The 16,856-nt window shown below is 44.2% G+C and overlaps 1 protein-coding gene across 1 annotated transcript in view; it reads right to left on the minus strand.

The window, feature by feature from the left end:
- The window catches only part of SPHK2 (sphingosine kinase 2), a 48,982-nt gene that overhangs the window by 21,165 nt on the left and 10,961 nt on the right, over positions 1–16,856 (minus strand). The window contains 1 exon segment of the mRNA XM_040325648.1: positions 9,176–9,888. Coding sequence (XP_040181582.1) covers positions 9,176–9,590 — 415 coding nt within the window. The 5' untranslated portion in view covers positions 9,591–9,888.

The raw sequence follows: 16,856 nt of genomic DNA on the forward strand, positions 1-16,856 counted from the left end.
ACTCACTTGTGAGATAATAGAATATATATTTTTATTAAACACGATTGTAGATGATACAACTTGTCAAAAAGTACATAGCAGAATTTGCTTAAATAGATTTTTTTATTGGATAGGTTTTACATCCACTTTAATGCAAAGAATGCTTTAGAGCTGCGTGAAGAATCGAAATCGTGATCTTTTTTCCCTGCCCGATCTTAAAGCGGAGGTTCACACAAAAAATTATCCTCCGCTTTTTGGCACCTTTCAGGGGGAGGGGGGGTGCAGATACCTGTCTGAGACAGGTATTTGCACCACTTCCAGGTTCGGATCCCCCCGGGGAATCCAGCCTGTGACGTCACACCAAACCCCCCCCCCCCCGCTGTCTTCTGGGAAACACTGTTCCCAGGAGAGACCGGGGACCAGTGATGGCGCGCCGCAATCCTCGTGCATGCGCAGTAAGGATTTGGGCAGTGAAGCCGCAAGGCTTCACTTCCTATTTCCCTCACTGAGGATGGCGGCGGAAGCAGCCGAGGACCAAGCGATTAGACAGGTAAGTGTCCATTTTTTTAAAAGTCAGCAGCTGCCGTATTTGTAGCTGCTGGCTTTACAAAAAAAATAAAATAAAAAAAATAATTGGCCGAACCTCCGCTTTAAACAGCATGTCACAATCTAACAAGTGCAGAGAGTGCTCACAGCTGGAAAAACAAAATCCATGCAGCGGCCAAGTTTTAATACAACACAAATAAAGTATCTTTTCGTTCTTTGATCAAAAGGAAAGAACTCCAGCGTGTAGATGAAGGAAGTGTAACCATTTACAGACCAAACTTTTTCTGACATTGCTTACAAATAAAAAAAGGTCTTATTTTCTGCTAGAAAATTACTTTGAACAACCAAACACCAGATATTTTTTTTAGCAGAGACCCTAGAGAATAAAATGGTGGTTGTTACAATATTTTATGTCACACCGTATTTGTGCAGCGGTTTTCCAAACGCATTTACGAACAAACACACATTTTAATGAATAAAAAAAAAAGAAACTGCAAATTTAGCCTAATTCTCATTTTAGCCAGAATCGTGCAGCTCTAGAATGCATTGAAGTAAAAATGCTTAGACTGTAGAACCGCTTTAACAGCATGGTCACATGACAGCCTCAAATTATATGTCCCATCAACATGAGCACCACCAAAGGAAAGCTCATGCATACCTATCTGTACAGAGTTTATGCTAAGGCTTCTTCCCCCAGCAGCTGCAGTCCAGGGTAGAAATGCATGCACAAGGGTGGCTACAGAAGAGCGCCCGGGGATCCTGCAAGGCAAAGTAGCCACCCTAAAAACAGAGAGCGGGAGTGGAATTTTGAAGGGAGAATATCCCAAAGCATTACAGAGATTGGTTTCCTCATTCTCAGCTGCTGAATGGGCAGCAGGGAACAAAAGTAAGTAGAAGCTCTTAAAGACGTTAAAGTGAACCACGGGCCTACATAGGAAAAAGTAGAAGTTCACTTTTAGAAAAAATAAAAAAAAAATGTATTTGCTACAGTAAGAATTGTTTTACAGCTAGTTCTATTTATTAAAGAAACATCACAAGGAATCATGTGCTTGGCGCCACAAGCAAGACGACTTGAGGCCGCTATACGGTGGTCAGCTGGGAAAGCCTTTCTTCAGCTACATGAACGATTCTGGGCTGCAATCCAGAACTGCCCACATCAAGGGCAGAACATCCCAAATCCACATTTCCCAGGGCTGAACAATTGTCAGCACATCACGCCGGGTCAATACATTCCCAAGACTTGCTCAGTTTATACTGTATAGGAGATTCAGGATTTTCAATAAAAACATATTCAAGTTATTGCTGTAACATTTACACAAGAGTAATTTTTGTTTTCCTTTTTCTCTCTCTATGTTGATTATTTTAGAACAGCTAATCTGTATCTTGGGAAATAGAATTATCCTCCCCTGTCTAAGCTGAACTCCAGGAAACCTAAAAATCTTCCCTTGAAGTGAGGCTGGGGCTGCACTATGAAGGTAAACTGCTCCTTTATGTCTAGGGCAGGGGTGTCCAAACTTTTTTCAAAGAGGGCCAGATTTGATGAAGCGAACATGCGTGAGGGCCGACCATTTTTGCCTGACATTCTTTGAACCATTAAAATTCGGTCCAAGTGTGTTTGTCCGAGCAACTAATACACTGCCCAACAAGAATTTTCCTGCCTTTGTGGCTGTGTGTGGTGAAGAGTTAAGCTTGGGCGTGCTATTTGTATCGATCTATATAGATATATATCTTTTGTGACCCCAATGAATCCCAGAGCGTCGCTCAAGACTAAGGATGAGCTCGGGAGTGTTATTGTATGTATACATTATTTATCGGCATAACACTTTAAGAGGGAAATTTCAGGGGGAAAAAAAAATAAAACAATTTTAAATAAAGAACTGTGAAGCAAAATAAGGCTCAGTGCCCATCAATGCAGGCTCCCCATTGCCATGAATGCAGCCTCACTATTGCCATCAATGCAGCCTGATCCATGCCCATTTGCAGCCTTGGATGGGGCGGGACAAGCACTAATAGATTACATGCAGGAGAATCTCCTGTTTTCTCAGCGGCCTCTTTAATAGCAAGTCCTGCCTTCTATGATAGGCAGAACAGTCATCCAATGGCAGCCCAGGAGACGGAACGTCCTAGTACAGATGCCGCTGAGTAAACACTTGTTATGCCCCCTCCCTGTCCCCTCTGAGGTAGCGCTGATAAATACAGTATATATCTTTAGTAGCTCGGGGGCCGCAAAAGATATATATATCCAAAATTACCAGGGGGGGGGGGGGGCCACATTAAAGCGCAACAAGGGCCACGGACTCTGGACATGCCTGGTCTAGGGCACCGGGAACAGCAGCAGTTTTACCACCCAATCCTCCTGTAGGCTCAATTGCCTTGCTTAAAGGAAGAAAGAAAGTTCCCGCTCCAGGTGGATTGTGTTAGGATGATCAGTATGGTCTCAGGAGATCAAGGGTGCTGGCAATGCACAAGGCAACAAATGGAAGAAGAAAATATGGACAGCCGCACTCCAAAAAACCTTGATGGTTGCCTTTATTTAAAAAAGGAAAAATACACTACAAGTCACAGCACACTACACGGGAGTAAAACAGCTATGATTAAGCACAAATTTATAGTGCGAAACGCGTCAGCTGTTTTACTCCCGTGTAGTGGGCTGTGACTTGTAGTGCATTTTTCCTTTAAATAAAGACAACCATCAAGGTTTTTTGGAGTGTGGCTGTCCATATTTTCTTTTTCCATTTGTTGCCTTGCTTAAAGGACAAAAAATTGTTTCACCTTAATGCATTTTATCCATTAAGGTGAAAAAACATCAGATGATGTGGCCCCTGTTTTACTTACCTGACCCTTCCAAAGTCCCGCGCTCGCCCCTGTCATCCTCCTCGAGTCGAAGCCTGGCCGTTGACTGGCTGCAGTGGATGGAAAGCAGCACAGCCATTGGCTGGCGCTGCTGTCAATCACATCCAATGACGCGGTGTGCCGGGGACGAGTGATACAGCGGTGGCTATGGCCACCGCTGTATCACGGCAGCATGCCCGCAACAGCTACACACCATGCAAGCTTGCTTGCATGTCTGTGTGTAGTTGCTGCGGGGGGGGGGGGGGGGGGGGGGGGAGCCGCGATAAAATTCCTTTACAACTCCTTTAAGTGGTCCCTGCAGTCTCTTCTCCCTGATGCTCAGGTAATCTAAAGTCCTCTGACATCATCATGACTGATGCAGGGATCATAGCCAAGGACATCAAGGAACAGTTCACCACCAGAGTATGGGGGAGCACAAGGATCAGGCAAGTACAGTGCATCCAGAAAGTATTCACAGCTCTTCACTTTTTCCACATTTTGTTATGTTACAGCCTTATTCCAAAATGATTTAAATTCATTATTTTCCTCAAAAAAAAAAAAAAAAAAAAGTTTGAAATATTTGCAAATGTATTAAAAAAATTGTATTATTATTATTATTATACATGTACATAAGTATTCACAACCTTTGCCATGAAAATTGAGCTCAGGTGCACCGTTTCCACTGACCATCCCTGAGATGTTTCTACAACTTGATTGGAGTCCACATGTGGTAAATTCAGTTGATTGGACATGATTTGGAAAGACACACCCGTCTATATAAAAAGGTCCCACAATGAACAGTGCATGTCAGAGCACAAACCAAGCCATGAACTCCAAGAAACTGTCTGTAGACCACCAAGACAGGATTGTATGGAGGCACAGATCTGGAGAAGGGTACAGAAACATTTCTTCAGCATTAGGGCCCCCAATGAGCACAATGGCCTCCATCATCCATAAACGGAAGAGGTTTGGAAACACCAGGACTCCTCCTAGAGCGGGCTGCATGGCCAAACTGAGCGATCGGGGGAGAAGGGCCTTAGTCAGGGTGGTGACCAAGAACCCGATGGTCACTCTGACAGAGCGCCAACATTTCTCTGGGGAGAAAGGAGAACCTTCCAGAAGAACAACCTCTCTGCAGCACTCCACCAATCAGGCCTGTATGGTAGAGTGGCCAGACAGAAGCCACTCCTCAGTAAGAGGAATGACAGCCCATCTGGAGTTTGAAAAAAAGGCACCTGAAGGACTCTGACCATGAGAAACAAAATTCTTTGGTCTAATGACACAAAGATTGAACTCAAACATGAATGGCAAGCGTCATGTCTGGAGGAAACCAAGCACCGCCAATCACCTGGCCAATACCATCCCTACAGTGAAGCATGGTGGTGGCAGCATCCTACTGTGGGGATGAATTTCAGTGGCAGGAACTGGGAGACTAGTCAGGATCCAGGGAAATGAATGCAGTAATGGACAGACACACACTTGAAGAAAACTTGCTCCAAAGTGCTCTGGACCTCAGACTGGGGTGAAGGTTCATCTTTCAACAGGACAAACGACCCTAAGCCAACAGCCAAGATAGCCACTCCTTTGTTATGGTGGAGCCCAGATTTGAATATGATTGAACATCTCTGGAGAGATCTGAAAATGGCTGTGCATTGACGGCCCCCTATCGTCATTATGTTTTTTTTTGTTGGCGAATTTTGAGGAAAATAATGAATTTAATCCATTTTGGAATAAGACTATACAATAACAACATGTGGAAAAAGTGAAGCACTGTGAATACTTTCGGGATGCACTGTAAAACTGCTTTTCTGTCTGCCAGACACAAAAGAGCAGTTGACCCTTGCATGATTTTCAGGTTTCCTGGAGTTGGGCTATAAAGGGAACCACTTCTGTAAAAATACTTTAGGCGTAGCCACATGAATTCTACAAACAATCAAGAAAAAAAAAAATCAGCTCTTGAAAAAAAAGTATTACCAATGGACGGTCGCATCTATCGCTTCACGATTTTCCAAAAGTAGCCGAACGTCGGTGCGCAGGCACCGTATAGAGCCGCACCGACGTTCAGCTTCTTTCGGCTACTCGTGACGCGATGCATGCGACCATCGGAAGCCTGTCGGAAGACTGTCAATCAAATAGGAACACCCAGTCCCGAAGACCATACCCGGAAGCGGCGGAGAATATCGCTCTCTAAAACGGTAAGTACTGCTTCATTTTTAAAAAAACTACCCGATTCCCCTTCACAAAATGAGCATGAATCTAATGTTAAAAAAAAAAATTCGGGTGAACTCCCGCTTTAAGCACATAAGCTCCATTTTGTGTTGAAAATAACTGAATCTAAAACTCTGTTGGATGTAACAAGATTAGTCTTTTTTTTTTTTGCTGATCCGAAAAATGATCCGATCCGTGACTCCTGATCCGATCCGTGAGTTTTTTGATCCGTTGCACCCCTAGTTGTAACTGTAGTAGGAAGCAAGAACCACATAAGTCGATGCCTCCTCTGTAGTGCTGGCTCCTGTCCCATGTGGAGTTAAACCAAATGCACTCCATTTCTTATCCTGGCTAGCGGTTTCCAGAGTGGTGCCAGCAGCAGGAAAGGAGATCTTTAGGTCAGTTTGAAGCAATACACTGGGCATAATAGTATAAGGCTGCTTTCACACTGATGTGCCGTTTACCCACACCATAGGTACAGTGTACCTGTAGCTTTACTGTACTTGGCCATAGGCTTCCATTATATGCTGTAGGTTTGATGCCCTTTCTAAATGCAGGAGTTTTGGTGCGCTTTCAGAAATTGCACCACACCTGCAGGATATAATAAAAGTCTATGGCAAAGCTAACGCAGAAAGGTTGCAGATACACTGCGCCAGCAATCCGGGTAAACAGCAGCACATCAGTGTAAAAGCAGCCTTAAAGGGGGCTCAGAACAGTAAGGGTTAAATTACATTTGCAGTTTGGGAGTTGGTAAAACCCCATAGTTAAGACGTTGGTTTTTCCACCTACCCCAACCGCTCCCCCTTTAGCTTCAGTATCCAGGGGTGTACACATCGCAGCTACAGCAAGAGTTATACATCCTGTCATAGTTGGTGGGTGGAGCACCTGCCATGCATGACCCATTCAAGCAAATAAGGCCACTCTGCAAATTCCCTCCAATCTTATGCATTCATTTTAATGGGCAGGAGCGGTGTACATACCGCTCCAAAGATACTCCTTGCAGGAGTTTTTGTAACGTCCTGCCAGCGCATCGCCTCAGTGTGAAAGCACTCTGGCTTTCACACTGAGACTGCAGGGGTGCAATTTTTTAGGTGCTTTGTAGTTGCCAATTTTAGTCCAAAGGCACCTGAAAAACACCCCAGTGTGAAAGGGGTCTAAAGGCCCACACACACGATCTGACCGGTTAAAGTCCAGACCTAAATCCAATTGAGAATCTGTGGCAAGACTTGGAAATTGCTCTCCATCCAATCTGACAGAACTTGAGCTATTTTGCAAAAAAGTAATGGGCAAAAAATGTCACTCTAGATATGCAAAGCTGGTAGAGACATAACCAAAAAAAAAAAGACTTGCAGCTGTAATCTCAGCGAAAGGTGGTTATACAAAGTATTGACTCGGGGGGGGCTGAACACAAATGCATGCAACACTTTTCAGATATTTGTAATAAATTTTGAAAACCGTTTATAATTTTTCTCCCACTTCACAATTATGTGCCGCTTTGTGTTGGTCGATCACATAATATACCTTTACGGTCTTGGTTGTCACATGACAAAATGTCAAAAATTTCCAGGGGTATGAATACTTTATCAAGGCACTGTAAATGCATCTACAGCTCATCAGTTTAGAGTTAGCCATGAGGGACTTCTTATCTCTCACTCCAGCAGGTTTGCGGACACCAAATATGTGTTGCACAATTGTAGTTTACGTACACGAGTACATCCTACACCCCAAGGACCCCAAGTAGTTAAAGTGTATGCAGGAGTGCTTGACAGTTACACTTGGACATTAATGTGTTACCACTGCAGAAAAGCCAATTTATAGGTGTGACACAGTCTAATCTCCACCCACTGTGCAATGCAACCTGGAAAAGTTTTGTCCAACACAAACGTCCCACGAGGCTCATAGAGATCTTCTAGTTCAGGGGTAGGCAACCTGTGGCACTCCAGCTGTTGCAGAACTACAATTGTAACTGCCAACCCAATCATGCCTCTGGGAGTAATTGTAACGGCCAACCTTGCAATGCCTCATGGGAAATGTAGTTCCAGCTGGAGAGCCAATGTTTGCCTACCCCTGTTCTAGTTGTTATCTTGGACTTTAGATGAATAAGTCTTTATATTGTGAAGATCTGAGAGTGGTAGAGTAGTTTAGTAAAAATAGGCTGGTCATTGCCGACAACACCCAGTACACAAAATGCTGTGTGTTGTCAGCTCCCTATAGTATACAGGAGCAGAACGCATTTCAGGCAGGTCAACAGGTATTTTTCTGTATTTGCAGGGTCTTTAACTGCCACCTGCATTTGGCATACAATCGGCAACAGCAATGAGTTTTACAGTGATGGGAGTGTGTGAAAATGTCACAAACCAAATGTTGGCTTTCATGTATGTGGCTGTCCCACAAATCATCATAAAATTAAGCCCCTCCCAAAACATTTCCCAGGCTCCTCTATCCCAGCTTGTGGGCACAGGACCTGCATGGCAGAGGGGAGAAAGACCACGACATCCACTTTCTGATCTCACCTAGCTATTAGGAGCCTAAAAGAAACATGGCTTTTGTCATTTCTGATTTCTACTTGCAAGAAAAAGCTAATGGAGCCCAATCCCTTACAAATACAGAGAGGTAGATGGATGTAAATGGACAAACATCCATTTACATCCACTTGCCCACAGACTTGCATGGCATTTCCAAACAGATCCACCTGAAAAATGGATAAGGGGTCCTGATCAGAAAGACCAAGGGGTCCTGATCAGAAAGACCAGGTGAAAGTACCCTTGCTGGTAAAATTGGGATGATGGCCACTAACAGCTGTAGATCAATAAAACCTACATTAGACTTACCGGTAACAGTATTTCTACGAACCTTCCAGGATGGCACACCTGAGAGAGGAGGGCTCCTCCCCACAGGAAACACAATCAATTGACAGCTTGTTATAAGTCCCCACCCTTCCCTGATCCCCAGTATGTAATAAAGTAATCCTGAACTGGTTCACAAGGGACATCGTTCCACATAGGTACTTACCACCTAGCTCATCTTTTCCTCCATATAGGGCGGGAACTAGGCCTGCCGGCCTGGAAGGTTCGTAGAAATACTGTTACCGGTAAGTCCAACATAGGTTTCCTCCCATCACCTTCCAGGACGGCATACCTGAGAGGATAATAAAAGAACCACAGGCCTACTTTAGGATGGGACCACTGCCTGCAAGGCCTTTCTGCTAAATATCGCCGTGTTCGGGAGAAACACAATCAATACTGGGGATCAGGGGGAAGGGTGGGGACTTACAACAAGCTGTCAATTGATTGTGCTTCCGGTGGGGGAGGAGCCCTCCCCTCTCAGGTGTGCCATCTTGGAAGGTGATAGGAGAAACGTATCATTTCTAAAAAATATCTCCCCTCACCTCTCAGCCCCTGCCTAACTGCTACTGTCATCTTGTACTTGCTGGAAGACAACGCGCAGATCTTTTCTGCAAGTATTTTGTGGCACATTAGTCACTGAGTTTGTGCAGCAAGAAAGTGCAGAATGCTCTTAGGTATATTAAAGATGCTAGAATTTCACAAGCACATACAAATCCCACAAATGAAGAAAAAAAAATTCCATTCTGATGCAAAAATGTCCTTACCGATGTCACTGGAGATGGGGACATCTTGAATCAGGCACTTGATTGCAGTTGCCCACTTCTCTGCAATAGACTGATTTTGTTCATACTTGGAGGCTTCATCCACTCTAAAAGTGTGAACCAACCTTTGGCGGGCGCGTGTAGAGCCCATCGCAACCTTTTTCTTCTTCATTGGATAGGAATAAATAGAAAAATAGGCAAAAACGTCATTTGTGCCACGACTCCGTAGTGTGTGGCATCCCACCATGTCCATAATGGGAAGCACTGTTCGATAGTCATCTTCAGGTTTGGGCACCAGTCTCTGAATATGAAGCCCTGTTTGGGTCAGACTGAGTGCATAACGAATGCCTTTGGATGGGAAGACACCAAATTCTCCATGAAGCAAGGTGTCTGATGCCTGACGATATTTTGTGGACATTTTACGTTGGTGGTATGGAGGTCACTAGCTGTGATCTCACCATACAATGGCACAAGTGTATAAAACTTGGTGCGAAAATGCATAAAGGCAAGCAGAAGGAATCAAAAATCCCAAAGAGGAACAAAACAAGCTTTATCTAACTATCATTTTGTCGGAAAAAAAAAAAAAAGAGAAGATTGCATATTTCAGTAGTAATGCATGTCTGTAAAACAAAGGTCACACTCCAAACTGTCAATATACTTCAGATTTCCTCACTTCCGAATGATGAAAGTCCAGAGTCAATCTTTAGATCTTCCTTCTGTAAGTGAAAAAAAAAAAATAATAAAACTAAACAGATGAAGAAATCAAGACAAAAAAAATAAATAAAAAAAACATTTTTTTTTTGGTATGTTTTAAAAAAAAGGAAAAATTAGACCCCTTTCACACTGGGGCGCTTTTCAGGCGCTTTGGCGTTGAAAGAAAAAACAAAAAAAAAGCTCCCTTAATGGGAAGGGGGCTTTAGGAGAGAAGCGGGCGGTGTATTCAACGCTCCTAAAGAGATACAAAGAAGCTGCTTGCAGGACTTGTTTTTTACTCCCTGCCAGCGCAGCGCCTCAGTGTGAAAGCACTCGAGCTTTCACATTGGGATTGCAGATGCAGCTTCTTTCAGGCGCTTTTTTTAACGCTAAAGGGCCTGAAATACGCTCCAGTGTGAAAGCAGTCTTAGGCTTGCTACATAAGTGCCTGTCCTGTAAGCAAACAGAAGGGAGACGGAAGACACTGATGTGGAGAAAATTCAGGGTCCACAGAACAGTGTGGGGATTCTCAGCAGTATTCACAAGGCCAGGTAGAAGGTAGACATTTGAATGCGGTCTGCATGGTCCTTATGCTAAAGCAAAATAGCAGAGGAAAGGCAGGAAGATCACAAGGAAATGTGCACATTATAGCAGGTAAATCCAAGGTCAATGTAAAGCCAGAACTTTGTTTTTCTTTAGGCCCCATTGACATCAGGCGTTTTGGGATCTCGGGCAGAATCGCTGCAATACTTTGTGATCCCAAATCGCTCTGCATTACTTAAAAAAAAAAAAAAGGCTCCACACGTGTTTGGGTACCGTTCACTTTTAAATGGCACCTAAATGTGGTGTGGTTTTGCCATGATTGCCACACAATAAAAAAATCGCACTGCAATCACCACGAAGCGAGCAAGAGCTTTTTTGGGCAACAAGCTTCATGCAATGTGTTTGCCACGATTGCAGCACGATTTATTGTGCAGCAAAACCACACCACATTTATGTGCCATTAAAAATGAATGGCACCCAAAAACACACAGCGCATTTTGCCACTATTGCAGTGTGATTTGGGATCTGGGGAGAATCTCAGCTATTCTGCCCGAGATCACAAAACGCCAGATGTGAACAGTGCCTGAGATCGAGTACAACCGTATTGAAACCCGTCTGGATTTTAATACTGCCTTTGTTCCTGTTTTACCGACGTCACCAAAACAGGAATTGAGGCAAAAGCTTTGGTAACCTGATAACGACCATCTAAAAAGGGAAATTTCCCCTCATTTCTTGCTGTGACTTAGGCCCCATTCACACCTGCGTGTTCCCGAAAATGTGCATTACACTTGCAGTGCCATTACTTCTTAATGACACTCTAAATACAGCAAGCAGATTGTTAAACAAACACACATTACAAAAACGCATGGGGCCCACTGCCAAAAAAGGTGCAGGAACTATTTTGGCGTGTGTCACACAAAGGTCAGCCCATTCAAGCAAATAGGCTGCCCTATGCTGTTGCGCAGGTTGTGTATGGGGCCTTAGACACAAAAAGTTAAAGAAAATATTCTGACACAAACACAAAAAACAAACACAAATCTTAGTGAGGATTTAAAATATTCTAAAGATATAGTCAGGGACTCCATAGATACCCATGGGGTGGAGTATGAACCTACTTGAGCCATGCAGATCTCACTCCAAAAGATCTGGGGAAGCCAGCAACCATTATCCATCAATACCAATCAGCAGCATACATCAGGGGCTTAGCCATCTTAGCCATGAGCGCTCAGAGCCTGACCAAATGTGGGCTCCACTAGAGCCTTAGTGCCTACGGGGATAGCTTCTTCTCATACAGAGGAGAAGGCCACTTGGGGAAAACCGAGAAGGTGATGGGGAGGGAAAGTCCCACAACTAGGATACAAAAGTAGCCTAGAAAACCCCAGATGACCCTTCCAAGTCCCCTGTCCCTGGAAACAAGGGGGAGCATGCACAAGGAGGTCCCTGCAACTAGAACAAAGAACTGGGGGAAAAAAATAGCAACCATTTTGATGTTCCTGTTTGGCCAGACAAATACAAAAGGACACTAGTTGACTGCTCCTTATATTTGGTTGTGGAAAACTGATGATGCTTTTCTTGTTTTAGGTAGGCAGTGCCTCTCTCAGGTGCTGTCCTGGAAGATGAATTGAAGGGGACCAAGCCAGGTTTCCCCCCTGCAGGAGTTAAATGCTCATTAAGCCTAGCCATTCAGGGATAATGCACAACCAGTCCAACAAAACCTCCTCTCTAAGGCTGTGTTTCTCAACTCCAGTCCTCAAGGCGCCCCAACAGGTCATGTTTTCAGGATTTCCATTATTTTGCACAGGTGATTTGATCAGTTTCACTGCCTTAGCAATTACCACAGCCCGTATTATCTGAAAACATGACCTGTTGGGGCGCCTTGAGGACTGGAGTTGAGAAACACAACTCTAAGGTGCTCCCAGCCTCGGTTGCATGCAGGCTTATTAGCCCTGCATTATACACAATGATGCAGAGGCACAGCCCCACAGGCTGGCGCTTCAGGGAGAAGAGGACAGCCCTGAAGCAGGGAGTCAGGGTAAGCAGGGCTTTTTTTCTCAGAGAATAGGTCCGGTAATGCAACCATGCCGCCACACACACTTACCTGCCAAATGACATCAAATAGCTTTTCCCTCTACATACAACTCCTACCTCCCTCCACTGCCCTCATCTTCTCCCCCTTCTTAAAAGCTTCACCATGTGTCTTACCTTTGTTGCAATATTAGGTTGAAGCACTTATCTGGCTGTAGTACTTCACAGCTTACCAGACTATACTACAGACACTTACAAGGGAGATCACGTAGTAGGAGCATCAACAACTGGTCACCAGGGAAGAGGGTGCAGCCTACCATGTGCCCCCTAACGCCCATGACTGTACTGAACCCTGGGCACCTGTTCTGCATCTTCATTGTCCCGATCCTGCACTCAGTGCTTAGGAGATCTGACCTGTGGGAGCTACTCAGAGAGAAGCCATTACTTGTTACTGCAGAAGCTGGACTTGTGTTACCAAGTGATAGTGGTGAGCAGAAGACCTGAGCCAGAGGTGGTGGAACAGAGTTCCCCCTGGAGTTCCTGCTGAAAAAAGCCCAGAGGGGAAGTAATCCTGCCTGTTCCTCTAGTCCAGACATGACACGCATTTAACCACTACAAGGGTAGATTTTGCCAAATTCCCAGACTTGCGCTATGAAATGGATTTGATGGTGTGTAGTAGGCTACAGATAATTAAAAAGGTTTGCGATTTGGAATCTGCATTTGCAGTGATCAGTCTGGAAAAAACACAGAACAATTACAATAAAGTTCAACCTTTAACCCCTTATTTTATGATGTGACTAAGCTGGTGTAAAAACACCGGTTTATAGAGGAGCATGATAAATGATTAGACACAGATGACTGTTAAGATCAAAGTCTAGTCAGTACATAAAGAAGAGGCGTCACCAAGCTGAAATGTACGCTTCGGATCTTCATGACTTAGGGCCCTTTCACACGTACGGACCGTATGTCCGCATTTTTATCCGTCCGTTTGCGGATGAAAACGGGACATACATGGGTCCCTATGTGATTACGGGTGTCAGCGGATGAACATCCGCTGACACCCGTAATTTGTCCGCCTCCGCAAAGATCCGCATTTGCAGACGGAAGAAATACTATTTTTCTTCCGTCTGCGGATCGGATGAACATGGACATACGGTCCGTGTTCGTCCGATCCCCCATAGGGGAGAGCGGAGGAAAGACAGGGCGGTCCCTGCACAGTGTGCGGGGATCGCCCTGTCAGCTGCCAGCTCAGCAGGGATTTTACTGAGGATCCCCGCTGAGCTTTGCGGACACACGGAGCGGGTCATTACTGATCCGCTCCGTGTCAAAGGGCCCTTAATGACAAATAGCCTGTGCACTTTGCATGGGGATTTTCTCTTAGCTTAGTAAATGAAAGTCAGCAAAGCTTCACCTCATTATCCAATCATGTGCGAGCAGGGTGGATATGAAATCAATGGATTTAAAAAGATTTTTTGGGATTTTTATTAAATTTATTTTAATAAAATGCTTTTGGAGTAAAAATCCATCTTAAGGTAGTTTTCCCATTTACGATACATTAATAATTTATTCAGCATGAAATGGAGCTTAGTTATGTAGCATGAGGCTGTATATTCTGCAATAAATTGTTAGTAAGCTCATTCAATGAATCCAAGCTATGTAAGCCGAGATAACATGCACTGTATTGATGCATTCACACAATGGCACAGTAACCATGAGATAAAACAAAGTTCTGGAATACTCCTTTAGCCCATTGTTTTGCAAATCTATGTACACAACAAACTTTATGATTGAATCGATTCAGATATTGCCAGTTTACTTACTTGATAGCCTATTCTAAATAGGAAATCTTCATTTTGTTTGCAAATATTAACGGCGAAGTCCAGCCTGAGCTTTTTAGGCTGGGCTTCTCCTCTGGGTCACAGGAGTGCAATCAGTTTTGCACTCCTGTGACCCGTTTTCAGCGGAGATCGGTCTGAAGTCCACTCTTCGCTGACGTCGCTGCCATCAGTCAGGGCAGCGCGTCATCACGACTTCCAAGTTGGGATCCGCCAACTGCCCCGATTGATGGCAATCTCAGCGAGCCGATGAGACAGCCTCTCCCCGCCCCTCCAATGAGCGCTGAGAAGTAGAGCAGAAGCCATGCTGACTGACTTTCAGTATCGCTCTGCTCGGGGAGGAGTGAAAACTGAGCCATCAGCGGTGTTCGGTGGCTCAGTTCTCAGTGCAGAGACGTCGGGGGACAGCGGCAGCTGACATCAGCCTGATGCTCCATCCACCGAGGCAAGTATGAATAGCAAAAAAAAAAAATAAAAAAAAAAAAAGATATAAAAAAAAAAAAACAACCATACTTTTTTTAAAGATTCTAACTACCAGCAAGAATAAGGCCTTACATTTAAAGTGGTTGTAAACCCATCCTGTGCTATTTCCACCATATAAACCTTTCCTACCTTATGAACGAGTTGCTCTGTGTAAAACGCTTCCTACCTTATCCCTTTCTGTGTAATCTGTCATTTTCGAATGAATGACGTAATCGGCACATGCGCAGTTAGTGCCGTTTTTCCGGCCGGCTCTTCTTCTGGCCGGAAAACTGTGTACATGCCAGGGCTGCGTCATTTCCTTTGGCTGACGTCAGCCCCGAGATCCCGCGATACTCCCTCGCTGAGAAGCTGATCCTAACCCCATGTGACTCGCTATGTCACAGGGGTTGGAGCGCAGAGCCGAGGACAGAACCTCTCTGTCTGATACGAAAACGAGGCTTGGCTTCAGGAACATATGCGCACGTGCGGGATTTTGGACACAGAAGGAATGTGAGGGCGGAAATAAAATACAACTGAAACGCGGAAGACAGGAGTCATAATGGCAGCGGCTGAGCACAAGCAAAGGGGATCAGAAAAAGTCACATTTTTCAAGTAAGAACGTTCTATTTGCATAATGTATGTGGCGCATAGCTGCTAAACAGCAAGATGAAATGGCATATTGCTGATTTGGGGCAACATTATCTGAGTTTACAACCGCTTTAAAGAGCACCTGTCATTTCAGATACGTCATGGCAGCGCCTGTTGGCGGGCATCTACTCACCTGCTGTCGCCACGTCCCTCACATTTTGGTGTCACTGCCGCATCACCCGCCATCCCATTAATGTGAATGGAACAGTCAGTGAGTTAACAGTGGGTTGGAGGAGCAGCCGCTGTGGGACAGAGATGACAGTTTCTTTTTAAAAATTATGATTTAAATAAAGCCCATTTGCACACAGGGTGGATTTGATTTAACCACTTAACGCCCGCCATTTATGTCCACAGAATGGCACGTACAGGCAGATGGGTGTATATATATATATATATATATATATATATATATATATATATATATATATATATATATATATATATATATATATATATATATATATATATATATATATATATATATATATATATACATATACACACACACACATACACGTCCCCGCCTTCTAGCGGGTCTGATCGGGACCCCCTCCGCTGCGTGCGGCAGGCGGATTCCCGCAGGGAGCGATCCGGGACGACGGCGCGGCTATTCGTTTATAGCCGCCCCGTCGCGATCGCTCTCCGGAGCTGAAGAACGGGGAGAGCCGTATGTAAACACGACTTCACTGTGGCGGCGTATCGATCGAGTGATCCCCTTTATAGGGAGACTCGATCGATGACGTCAGTCCTACAGCCACACCCCCCTACAGTTGTAAACACACACTAGGTGAACCCTAACTCCTACAGAGCCCCCTGTGGTTAACTCTCAAACTGCAACTGTCATTTTCACAATAAACAATGCAATTTAAATGCATTTTTTGCTGTGAAAATGACAATGGTCCCAAAAATGTGTCAAAATTGTCTGAAGTGTCCGCCATAATGTCGCAGTCACGAAACTATCCCCTATTTTGTAAACGCTATAAATTTTGCGCAAACCAATCGATAAACGCTTATTGCGATTTTTTTTTACCAAAAATAGGTAGAAGAATACGTATCGGCCTAAACTGAGGAAAAAAAAGTTTCTATATATGTTTTTGGGGGATATTTATTATAGCAAAAAGTAAAAAAGATTGCATTTTTTTCAAAATTGTCACTCTATTTTTGTTTATAGCGCAAAAAATAAAAACCGCAGGTGTGATCAAATACCACCAAAAGAAAGCTCTATTTGTGGGGAAAAAAGGACGCCAATTTTGTTTGGGAGCCACGTCGCACGACCGCGCAATTGTCTGTTAAAGCGACGCAGTGCCGAATCGCAAAACCTGGCCTGGGCATTTAGCAACAAATTGGTCCGGGGCTTAAAAAAAAAAAAACACTTTTTTATTCTTCTTTCACAAGATTGGATATGCTTTGCAAAGTGAAATTTCACTACATTCCATGAGCCAAGGAAATGCTCTTGCAAAGAACATATTTTTTTGCCT

This window comes from Rana temporaria, chromosome 10 (assembly GCF_905171775.1).
Source record: "Rana temporaria chromosome 10, aRanTem1.1, whole genome shotgun sequence".
Classification (NCBI taxonomy): domain Eukaryota; kingdom Metazoa; phylum Chordata; class Amphibia; order Anura; family Ranidae; genus Rana; species Rana temporaria.